The 12,613-nt window shown below is 45.0% G+C and overlaps 1 protein-coding gene across 13 annotated transcripts in view; it reads left to right on the top strand.

Moving 5' to 3' along the window:
* The window catches only part of LOC105486999 (neuron navigator 2), a 767,789-nt gene that overhangs the window by 568,162 nt on the left and 187,014 nt on the right, over window positions 1-12,613 (top strand). For all 13 annotated transcript variants that reach the window (XR_011610773.1, XM_011750255.2, XM_071074969.1 and 10 more), the window contains one exon: window positions 8,497-9,598. Coding sequence is in view for 12 of the 13 variants with exons in the window: in XM_011750255.2 (XP_011748557.1) it covers window positions 8,497-9,598 (1,102 nt within the window). In the remaining variant the exon portion in view is untranslated. The remainder of the gene's footprint in view (window positions 1-8,496; window positions 9,599-12,613) is intronic.

Below are 12,613 nucleotides of genomic sequence, written 5' to 3'. Positions count from 1 at the left end.
TTTGATTTCCTTTTCCGAATGACTAGTGATGTTTAATATCTTTCCATGTTTTTATTGGCCATTTGCATATCTTCTTTTGAGAAATATTCAAGTTTTTTGCCCATTTTAAAATCAGGTTGATTGTTTTTGTTGAGTTATAAGAGTTCTTTATATATTCTGGATATCAGTCACTTATCAGATACGCGATTTATAAATATTTCATCCTATTCCGTAGGTTGCCTTTTTACTCTACTGATAGTGTCCTTTGATGCACAGAAATTTTAAATTTCCATGAATCCAACTATTTTTTCTTTGGTTCCCTGTGCTTTTGGTGTTGTATCCAAGAAATTATTGAAAAATCCAAAGTCATGAGGTTTTGCCCTATGTTTTCCTTTAGGAGTTTTATAGTTTTCGTTTTTATGTATAGGTTTTAGATCCATTTCGAGTTAATCTTTGCATATGGTTTAAGGTAAGAATCCAGGCCAGGTGTGGTGGCTCATGCCTGTAATCCCAGCACTTTGGGAGACCGAGGCAGGTAGATCACGAGGTCAGGGGTTTGAGACCAACTAGGCCAATGTGGTGAAACCTTGTCTCTACTAGAAATACAAAAATTAGCCAGGCGTGGTGGTGCATGCCTATAATCCCACTACTTGGGAGGCTGAGGCAAGAGAATTGCTCGAACCCGGGAGGTGGAGATTGCAGCAAGCTGAGATGGCGCCACTACACTCCACGCCTAGGCAACAGAGTAAGACTCTGTCTCAAAAAAAAAAAGAATCCAACTTTGGTTTTCTTTTCCATGAGAATATCAGGTTTTCCCACCACCATTTATTGAAAAGACCATTCTTTCCCCTATTGAATAGTTGTGGAACTCTTACCAAAAATTATTTGACCATATATGCAAAGGTTTATTTCTGAGCTATCTTGTCTTGTCCACTGGTGTATATGTCTGTCTTTATGATAGTACCACACTTTTTAAAAAATTATTTTAACTTTGTAGTGGGTTTTGAAATCAGAAGGTGTGAGGCCTCCAACTTTGTTCTTTTTCAAGATTGTTTTGAATTTTTGGGTCCCTTGAGATTCCAGTGAATTTTAGGATAGATTTCTCTGTGTCTGGAAAAAAAAAAAAGTCACTGGAATTTTGATAGGAATTGCGTTAAAAAAACAACCTTTAAAAAACGTTTGATTATATAGATCCTCATCCTTATTCTAGCTTAGACTTTCTAGAAGCGTATGGAATTATAGATACAATAAGATCCTTGGAGCATGTGGATCTAAAGCCCAGCTTTCTCTCCCTCCATGCCCTCTCACTTTCCTGACTCCATTCCTTGTTTGTCCTCATGCCCCGCTTTCCTTCTTTACTTCTCTCTGTACCTCCAGGGATCCTCTCCAAGAAGGAGTTGGAGAGAAGACTGTGTTTAAGCTATATCCTTAATATTAGACATTGACACAGTGCCGCTGAGAAGGCTCCTCCAGCCACAGAACCCTGCAGAACCTCTAAGTGGATCGAGACAGGTTCACCTGCCCTTCTGTGGTCTGGTGGCTACCAGATTGTCAAGAACTGACCAGGGGGCCGGGCGCGGTGGCTCAAGCCTGTAATCCCAGCACTTTGGGAGGCCGAGACGGGCGGATCACGAGGTCAGGAGATCGAGACCATCCTGGCTAACCCGGTGAAACCCCGTCTCTACTAAAAAATACAAAAAACTAGCCGGGCGTAGTCCCAGCTACTCGGGAGGCTGAGGCAGGAGAATGGCGTAAACCTGGGAGGTGGAGCTTGCAGTGAGCTGAGATCCGGCCACTGCACTCCAGCCTGGGCGACAGAGCGAAACTCCGTCTCAAAAAAAAAAAAAAAAAAAAAAAAAGAACTGACCAGGGTGACTCTGAAAACAGTCTCTAGCTCATGTGACTGGAGTCAATACACTTAAAAAATAAAAATAAAAATAAAACTTGTTTCAATTATACTAACCAATTTGAATACTCAAGATTGACACCTTGACGAATTATAGGAAATTGCAAACATTTTCCCACACCCAATTATAAGGCCTGTTCTCCAAAGACTTGGGAGAGGATTTAGGCTAGAAACCTCCCCAGGGCAGATTTAAAAATCACAGTAGCGGTGACAGGAGCTGAGCTCAACAGGACACTCTCCCTGAGTGCCTGTTGGCATCAGGACCAGACCACCAACGTCTCCCTAACTGAAAAGCTGGGGACAGGAGAGACCTGGGGCCAGTGTCCGCCCTCACTGCAGGAGAGAAGAAGAAGTGGTTTATTTATCTGCTTTGAACAGTATTTTCGTTTAGAAAGCATTTTGGTTCCTGTCAGGGAAGATTAAGGCTGGTTGCCAGAAAAACCAAACCAAACTTTTTCCCTCCCCACCGGAGGATTAATGCTCTCTCTAAACTCCAAGAAAAAAAAGTTCCTTTTCTTCAAAGGCATCCTGTCTGCGGTGTTTCAAATGAGACTTTTCCTTCTTGCAGTGGTTTGTCAGTTGGTGGTGGACCAATCCTGTAAGCTGGTCTTTTAGAACTGAGGTGTTCCAACTGCAGGGCACAGCCCACTAGTGGGGCATAAGACCTGTTTAAGCGCCAGGAACGGTGGCTCATGCCTGTAATCCCAGCACTTTGGGAGGCCAAGCTGGGAGGATCACCTGCAGTCAGGAGTTCCAGACCAGCCTGGCCAACATGGTGAAACCCCATCTCTACTAAAAATACAAAAATTAGCCGGGCATGGTGTCAGGCACCTGTAATCCCAGCTACTCGGGAGGCTGAGGCAGCAGAATTGCCTGCACCCGGGTGGTGGAGATTGCAGTGAGTTGAGTTTGCACCATTACATTCCAGCCTGGGCAACAAGAGTGAAACTGTGTCTCAAAATAAAATCATAAAATAAAATAAATAAAATAGCCAGGTGTGGTGGTATGTGCCTGTGGTTCCAGCAGTGAGCCGAGATCGCACCAGTGCACTCCAGCCTGGGCAACAGAGCAAAACTACGTCTTAAAAAAAAAAAAAAAAAAAAAAAAAGACCTGTTTAAGGGCTCTCCAATCAGCATTTTAGAACAGACTACAGTAGCATATATCAGAGTTTATTGTACATAATAAGAGTATATCTTGATATTTTTCAGTTTAACATGTGGAGAAGTGGCTGTTTATTGGATGGCAATATATCATTCTTACCATGTTTTTACTATGTGGTCAAAAATTGTCACAGCTACTATTTTAAAATTATCTTTGGCTCAACAAGGCCTGGTCATGTTGCCAGAACTGGCAAAATTATCACATACTAGACAAATATGTAGAAATCAATAAAGATCTAAAAACTAACCATTTCAGGTTCGTTTTGAACCTAATCCTTATTTGAGCCTTCTGGTTTGATTTCTATTTGGTTGATTACGTGTTTCAGAAGAACACATTTAATATGAGTGTATCTTGATTTAATGTAACAGTGTTTCTCCCACTTCAGTCTTTCACAAACTTTCTGCATGATTTTTGCCAAATCTGTGAGCCGCTTGTGTTTTCTATTTCATATTTTCCTTGAACGAGCTCAAATTTTAAATCTATATTTAATATCCATGAAACTGTTAATTTATATATGGCTAGTTATGATTTTCTAATACATCTAATAAGCAATGAAAATATGACTTTTAAAATATAAAAATACTCATGTGCCATCCAAAACAATCTCATCCACTTCAGTGGCCCACATGTCATCATTTGGGGGATACAGATGTTCAAAACATTCTTTTATGCTTTTCTTTTTCCCCCTTAGGTTCTTTTGCTTTAACAAAGGTTCAGATATTTGAGGAAAATAACAAAAGTTGTTAGTTATCAGGGAAATAAGTGCTTTTCATTTTGAAGAACTCATCCCACCCCCTTCCCCCAAACTGGTTTTCATAGGATACTAGCGTTTCTGAATTCACAAGCAGCTCATCTAATGTTGACCATACCTTGACCCAGCCAGTTTTCTCCATCAAGATTGGAAATCACCCAGCTGCAGAGGGCCTCTCAGAGGCTTGCCCAGATTTGAATAGAAACAAGGCTAAAAGAACACTAGAGAAATAGCTCATCCTCTTTCTAACAAATGGGGCAACTGAAGCCAAGAGAGGCAAAAATGGCATATCTAGGATCATGCCATGAGTTGGGGACAAAGTTCGAGGTCCAGCCTACCCACCCGCACCTCCTCTTTGTTTAGCTTACTGTCTGAGAATCCTGTTGAGGAAAGCTTCATGGTAGGAGTCATAGGACCCCAGGATTAGAAATGGACAAAGAAGGCCACGTGCGGTGGCTCACACCTGTAATCCCAGCACTTTGGGAGGCTGAGGTGGGTAGATCTCTTGAGCTCAGGAGTCCGAGACCAGCTTGGGCAACATGGTGAAACTCCATCTCTACAAACACACACACACACACACACACACACACACACAAATTAGCCAGGTGTTGGTGGCACTCGTCTGTAAGGCTGAAGCTGGAGAATCACTTGAGCCCGGGAAGTGGAGGTTGCAGTGAGCCGAGATCAAGCCGCTGCACTCCAGCCTGGGTTACAGAGTGAGATTCCATCTCAAAAAACAAAAAAGAAAGAAAGAAAAGAAAAATGGACAGAGAGAGGAACAGGCCCCAAACAGCCACTTAGCCAAGCTCTGAGATCACTGGTGTGATATCCTAGGAATGATAGAAATGTATCAAGTTACTTTGTACAAGACCACTCATGACTTGACATACCCTTCACGACATAGGGGACTTCTGACTGTGACATGAGTATAGAATATTGATGACCTGGTCCTCAGATGCCCTAATGCCCCCTTTCTAGCCCCACTCAAGACTTCTGCTCTAGAAACCAAATTCAGAATCATACCCAGGTGCTACCTTTTGTAGTTGTAATGAGTAGCCTTGAAATGCCCCATGGCTTAATAACCAGAGGAGCCCAGACTCAATACCACATAGAAATTCTGATTCTCTGAGTTTTAATCTGAATTTTTTCCTGAGTGTAGGCTGAAGAGTTTTAATAAAACCCTAAAGACTCATCACATATCCCACATCTCTGTGGCCTTAAATATGACTTGCAAATGTCAAAATTATCAACCAGCAATTCAGAAGCCAGTTGCTAAGTATCTTTATGCTCCAGCAGGTTTTAGGACACAAAGATGAGTCAGGGAGGGGAGTCTCTGTCCTGGAGGAAATCCCAGACCAGAGGAATAACAGACCTTTAGCAGAAGCACCACGTAATAACACAAGGATCACTTCTCCAGGAAGTTTTCTCAAACTCTTCAGGGAGAATTGCTAGAGGCTACTAATTCTCCGCTTCTCATAGCACCTCATAGAGCCCTCTACCACTTTTTCTACTGTTTTCGTGGTTTGTTTTGAAGTCCATTGCACCCTGAGACAGTGAGTTCCTAGAGGGCAGGAGCTTTATTCAACTCTGTGTTCCCAGAGCGTTGTATAAAGTAGCTGGTCCTCCAAAATCATCCTATGGAAGAGGTATGGACAGAATCCTAGTGAAGCACACAGTAGGGGAAAATGCCTTGTGATATAAACCAGGCCTGAGGGTCTCAGATGGCTGTTTCACCAAGACAAGCCAAGTATCTGTTTTCTTCTTGGTCAGTTATTAGCTACGTAGTTGGTTGATTTCTAGCTGTGATTGTTAGTGTTAAAAAAAAAATAGAAATGATAGTAGAGACATCCATTTCTGAACAAGCCTCAGAGTAGTTCCAAGCAGCAAGATCACATTGATCCAGACACAGATGGGGACTATGCCTAAAACTTCTTTAGGAAAGAGGAACGTACCTTTGAACATGATCTTGTAGTTCCTATAAGGACAGTGTTACAACCTGCCCCTAAATCCCCCATCCTTTTCTTTAGCACTAATTTTTAACAAATAATATAGTTTATTTAATTAAATTTATTACCTGCTCCTTCTTGCTAAAATGTGAACTCTATAAAGGCAGAGATTTCTGGTTTTTCATAGACGGATCCCAAGTACCTAAAACAGTATCTGACACATATTAGGAGCTCATTGAATGAATAGATAGATATGAATGAATATATTGGATAAATGAATGAAAACTTTACATCTGCCCCAGATCTGAGTTCAGGTGAAGGGAAAGACAGTTTTCCTAGGAGGAGTGGTACTCAGGATTGGTGGATTCACTATTATTTCAGCCAGAGAGCCATCCTCTGTGATGTAGGCTGCTTTCTTTCAAATGGCAGGGTTGGTTTGTACCCCACCATGGATGTCATGAACATACATAAGCTAGTAGAAAGGGCAGTTCCTAAAAGTGCTCTTGATGTTTAAGTGGCTGTTTACGTGTATTTTTCATCAAAGGAGGTAGGTATGATACCATGTCAGGAGACCTGAGTTCAAATCCCAGATCTCTGCATTTCTGGCTGTGTAATTTAGAATTATTCTTTAGCCCTACCTAAGTCTCAGTTTCCTCACTCTTAAAATAGGCACAGGAACCCCTTTTCACAATGTGCTGAGCACTGAGCCTCCTGACACCGAGCAGGCCACCGATGGGCAGCGTCAAGCCCGTAGCAACCTTCTAACAGGCCGGCAGTGTGGGTGGGTTCTCTGAGCCTGATTCCAAGCCAGTCTCTGGCTCTCCCCAGGAAAAGATCCAACAACATCCCTTGAGTTTTGTTAGGGAGGATTGTGAGGCACCCTCCCTCCAAACCCAAATCCCCAGTAAGTCAGGAAGATATATGTGTTTTAAAACATTGGGAGGTCTGCTTTGGATCACCCTGGAGCTGTGGCTTCCCCGAGCAGCTGAGAGTGAAAGGAGGCAGTTCCTCTGCTGTGAGCTCTCAGCACGGTGCTCACGCCCCACACAGGGGCTGCCTTCACTCGGCTTTAGCAGCCGTTGACTTTTAAATCATAATAAGCCGCTCTATATACAGTTTACTCTGTTGCTAGAAGGCAGTGGAACATAGGTATTGAAAAAAAAAAAAAAAAAAAAAAGGCAGAAGAAGCAGCCGTTAATCCCGCCAGGCTTCTGGGCACTGAAATAGTTGTGGATGACAAAAGTTAATTAGAAACATGAGCAGTTTAACTGAAAACACTTGTGACAATTGGAAGGGCAGCCTCTCCGGTTGGAGGATTTTTCCTAGGGAATCATTGCAGGAGAAAGTGGCTGCTGCTAGGTAAGTCATGTCATTGTGACTTTGCAGATGCAGAGGTGCTTTTGGGGGGGCTGAAGGGGTGTGTCCTGTCTGCTGTGCACACTGGGCATGGGGTATGGGTGGGTGTGGGCGCAGGGCCCAGTAGAGACGTGCCTTGCCTGGCACTTTCTCTCCAACAGCTGTCCTTCCTTGAGAGAGAGGCTGCATCATCCCGGGCACTGATGGAAGAAGGGTGCTGCAGTTTCCATTTCTGTCACATTGGCCACCTTGGTGACTAGCCGTTAGTTTGGAGCCTGCCCTCACTAGAACGATTCTGGCTCCAGTTTGGAAATATTTTGAGGCTTTTCTGAGAAAAGAGTCTGGCCAGGGAAATACTCACTGAGAGCCAAGGGGAAGCCTCGACTTTCAGATAACCTGTGTATTTTCTTGCCCACAGTGGAGCCATGTGCGTAGATTACACTCTAGAGAGAGAGAAAAAAAAAAGTTTTTTTGTTTTTAAGTCAAACCTGAACCATGTTTGCAACTTTTTTTGTTGTTTTTGTTTTTTGTTTTTTGTTTTTGTTTTTTTTGTTTTGAGACAGAGTCTCACTCTTTTTGCCCAGGCTGGAGTGCTGTGGCGTGATCTTAGCTCACTGCAAGCTCTGCCTCCCAGGTTCAAGCACTTCTCTTGCCTCAGCCTCCCGAGTAGCTGGGATTACGGGCATGCTCTACCACGCCCAGCTGATTTTTGTATTTTTAGAAGAGATTGGGTTTCACCATGTTGACCAGGCTGGTCTTGAATTCCTGACCTCAGGTAATCCGCCCGCCTTGGCCTTCCAAAGTATTGGGATTACAGGTGTGAGCCAGTGCACCCAGCCATTTGCAGCTTTTTAAAAGTGCCAGCATAGGAAAAACTTACATGCTTTAATAGGCATTAACAACTTTTGTGTGTAATTATTCTTTTTTAAAGATTCTACATGGTTTCTCCTCCTTTTCTGTTTTTGTAATTGTTGTATTTTAGTGTCTCTGATACATTGTTTGCTTAAAGTTGGATAATTCTTGATTCTTTCCCATAATTGGGAAACAGACTATGGGATGAATAATTGAAAACGGTAGGTATTTCCTACTCTTTCCTGCACTGGCTATATTAATGGTGCAGGTATCTGTTAAGATTTGTTAAGACCCTCATACATTTGCGTGGCTCATGCCACCAAAATGTGGTGGGGTCAGGGGGATGTGAACTGTGCCATACGGAAAGCAGGAGGAAGTCAAGCCAGGAATTAAAACCTAACCACAGATAATCCACAAAGTGGGCAATGGAGCTATACAGCATTTGGGTTGGGAGTGATTGGTTGTGTGGCCATGGCTGACCCTCCCTGATCTTCAGTGCAGGTCAACAGGTGTGACTCAGGCCTCCTCTCTTCTGTCTCTGCAGAGCCTTTGGCAAGCTCAGCCTCCTCCCACCCCGGAATGAGTGACAATGCACCTGCTTCTTTGGAGAGCGGCAGCAGCTCCACCCCTACGAATTATAGCACCTCCTCGGCCATCCCGCAGCCCGGTGCAGCCACCAAGCCTTGGCGCAGCAAATCCCTCAGCGTGAAGCACAGTGCCACGGTATCCATGCTCTCAGTCAAGTCTCCTGGGCCTGAGGCTCCCAGGCCCACACCTGAAGCCATGAAGCCAGCCTCCAACAATCAGAAGTCCATGCTGGAAAAGCTGAAACTTTTCAACAGTAAAGGGGGCTCAAAGGCAGGTGAGGGCCCGGGGTCCCGGGACACAAGCTGTGAGCGGCTGGAGACTCTGCCCAGCTTCGAAGAGAGCGAGGAGCTGGAGGCCGCCAGTCGCATGCTCACCACTGTGGGCCCTGCTTCCAGCAGCCCTAAGATTGCACTCAAGGGCATTGCCCAGAGGACTTTTAGCCGGGCGCTGACCAACAAGAAGAGTTCTCCGAAAGGCAATGAGAAAGAGAAGGAGAAACAACAGCGGGAGAAGGATAAGGAGAAAAGCAAGGACCTTGCCAAGAGAGCCTCTGTGACGGAGAGGCTGGACCTTAAGGAGGAGCCAAAAGAAGACCCCAGTGGAGCAGCCTTGCCCGAGATGCCAAAAAAGTCCTCCAAGATCGCCAGCTTCATCCCCAAAGGGGGGAAGCTCAACAGTGCCAAGAAGGAGCCCATGGCCCCTTCCCACAGTGGAATACCAAAACCAGGAATGAAGAGCATGCCCGGGAAATCCCCAAGTGCCCCAGCGCCTTCCAAGGAAGGGGAGCGGAGCCGGAGTGGGAAGCCGAGTTCAGGGCTCCCCCAGCAGAAGCCCCAGCTGGACGGCAGACACTCCAGTTCCTCTTCCAGCCTGGCGTCCTCAGAAGGAAAAGGCCCAGGAGGGACCACCCTGAACCACAGCATCAGCAGCCAGACCGTCAGTGGGTCCATCGGGACCACCCAGACCACAGGAAGCAATACCGTCAGTGTTCAGCTACCTCAGCCCCAGCAGCAATACAACCATCCCAACACTGCCACGGTCGCACCTTTCCTGTACAGGTAGGAGCTGCCGCCCACCTGTGCTGCCTGGGACGTTGGGTAAAAGATCCTATCTAGTGGATTGCAGGTCTGTGAGGGCAGGAGCTAGACTGTGCTCCAGGAATATGTAAGTCAATAGCTAAGAAACCATGTGATAAGCTCCTAAGAGAAGCAGACACAATGTGCTCCAGGGAGCAGTTCATACAGCACAGGTTGGGGGAGGAACAGAGAAAGCTGAAGAAGGGAAGTAAAATGTGAGCTGATCCCAGGACACATAGGAATATGGGGACCCCAGGCCTTGTAGCAGCAGCTTCCCTAAGCAGAAAGCACGAAGGCCTAAATATGAGGGTGGGGGCGGTTTGGTGTCACCCAACAGGCCCCAGCATTAGTCCTAACACATCCCAACATATTTAAAAAATAAATAAAATAATAAACACCTGGCTCAATAACTAAGATTTCTTATAGCAGAGATTGCCTTGAACATTCAGATCCTCACAGTCCCTGATGCATGCTGGGGCTTTCTGAAGGGAGAGGGACATGGGGGAGAAAGTAATGGTAGGGAAGGGGCCGGTTCTAGAAGAACAGAAGAGCTCATGTTCTGAGGAGATAAGCCTGGGTGTCTGTGGTGATGGATGGATCCTTCTGTCCTTATCTGTCCCCCAGCCCCTTTCTCTTTGATGGCACATCCTCAGGACCATGAGAGACTGTGTGGAGCCAGTCCACACTGTGGTGCTGCTGCTCTGTGTGATTCTGGCCAGCGACACAGCTTGTTGCTCAGGCTACAACACGCCTCTTACTGAATGCGGCACGCGGGCTCCAGGGGCCGTGTCATACACGTGGATGAGTCCACTCCAGGCAGATGGAAGCTCCCCAGCCCCTGCCCTTAAAGTTCTTATAATTCCCAGAGCTTTCACTGACAGTGCCCAACTCCGTCCTGTGCTGGAGATGAGCAGTGCATTTGGCCACACTGCACAATTGGATAACTAATACTCGTACACACAAAAGAGGATTAATGATCAAAGTGTCACATTCTAGACACATGTTTTATGGTTGTAACTCAAGTGCATACAGATGCACAACTGTACACTCACACTCATACCGCCATACATGTGGACACACATTAAAAGTCACATAGAAGTATGAACACAAGTATACATTCATACATGAAATGCAAAGGCACATATGCATACATGTATTTATATACCTGTTCAGGTGCATAGGTGCATGCCCAGACTCTCAGCTTGCTATGTTTGTATGATTCCCCAAAGAATGTGATATTCCCTCTTTCCTCCTGAGCTGTGTTCTAGTGGGCTCTGTTACAGTTCCTGCCAATAGCTGGTGGAGGGACTGGCTTAAGTGCTTTCAAAGGAAAGCCAGCCAGCACTAGGCCAGCAAAAGAATGTCAGGCATTGTGCTCCTTCCTTTTATTCTGCTTGCATTCTCCTTCAGTGAGGGTCATGCTGATCTTTTTAATTGGGAGAAGGTCTCACTTTATTGAATCAAGTCATCAGCTCAGCTCACAATCCTGAGAAGAGCACCAGGGCTTAGATAATGACTCAGCTGGTCTACACACACGGCTTTTGTTTTGTTTTTGTTTTTTGTGGTTTTTTTTTTTTTTTGAGATGGAGTGTCACTCTGTCGCCAAGGCTGGAGTGCAGTGGCACCATCTCGGCTCACTGCAACCTCCACTTCCCAGGTTCAAACAATTCTCATGCCTCAGCTGGGGCTACAGGTGCATGCCACCACACCCGGCTAATTTTTTTTTTTTAATTTTAATAGAGAAAGGATTTTACCATGTTGCCCAGGCTGGTCTTGAACTCCTGAGCTCAGTGCTAGGATGACAGCCATGAGCCACTGCGCCCAGCCATGAACTGCTTTTAATACAATTGTTCTCTGAAGTATGGAGGCAACTGAATAGCTCCACATGAAATTTTTATAATTCCAGTAGCGTTATTAGTCTTGAGGTAATACATATTCAAGATTCACAGATTCTGTATTTGCATTTTCAAAATTAAAATATGACAGTCTTTGATCACCATCAATCCCATTCCTTCTTTTTTTGTTGTTCGCTATAATTTGAAAGATTATAAAACATATAACCTCTTTTTATTTCAAGGTTTTCTATCAGAAGAAAAGTCTTAATGATAAAGAGCAAAAGTCTGACAAAGAGGAGGAAGAGGAAAATGTCTAGGATGTGGATCTGGATCTGACTAGCCCCGTTTTTATGTTAATACCCGCTCTGGGTAACGTCCTTCTGTCCCCTCTGAGGTGCCTTCATCTTTAGGGGAGTCTGGGAAGTGACGCTGGAACCAAGAGCACCAGGATAGAAATCAGGACACCTGGGCCTTGTCCTTTATCAGCCCTTCGTTCCTTCTGAGGTCTTGGGTACCAGCTGAAGGAACAGTTATTGATCGAGTGTGGGCAGAGAGTCTGTTAAGGGCTTTCTACCTCTTAGCTCACTTCATTCTTCCCACACCTCCATGAGCTAGCAGCTTAGGGGTAAATTACACAATTTGCCCCAAGTCACAGAATTAGACTAGAGGAGCTCATGTTTAAAACCAAGTGTGGACTGGGCATGGTGGCTCACACCTGAAATCCCAGCACTTTGGAAGGTCAAGGTGGGTGGATCACTTGAGGTCAGGAGTTCAAGACCAGCCTGGCCAACATGGTGAAACCCTATCTCTACTAAAAATACAAAAATTAGCCTGGCGAGGTGGCACACACCAGTAGTCCCAACTACTCAGGACGCTGAGGCATGAGAATCCCTTGAACCTGGGAAGCGGAGGTTGCAGTGAGCCATGATCATGCCATTGCACACCAGCCTGGGCAACAGAACGAGACTCTGTCTCAAAAACAAACAAACAAAAAGCCAAGTCTATCTAACTAGTGAGACCAGGCTCTTAACCACCAGTCTTGACTCTAAATCACTTTATCTTCATTGTCTTCATCTGGAAAGTGAGAAGTTTGGATTAGATTAGATTCTATAAATTAGTTTATTCTCCTTTTCTGCTCTAACATTCTCTCCCTCAAGCTTAT

This window comes from Macaca nemestrina, chromosome 12 (assembly GCF_043159975.1).
Source record: "Macaca nemestrina isolate mMacNem1 chromosome 12, mMacNem.hap1, whole genome shotgun sequence".
NCBI classification, from domain to species: domain Eukaryota; kingdom Metazoa; phylum Chordata; class Mammalia; order Primates; family Cercopithecidae; genus Macaca; species Macaca nemestrina.
This window is presented reverse-complemented; position numbering and strand designations above follow the sequence as displayed.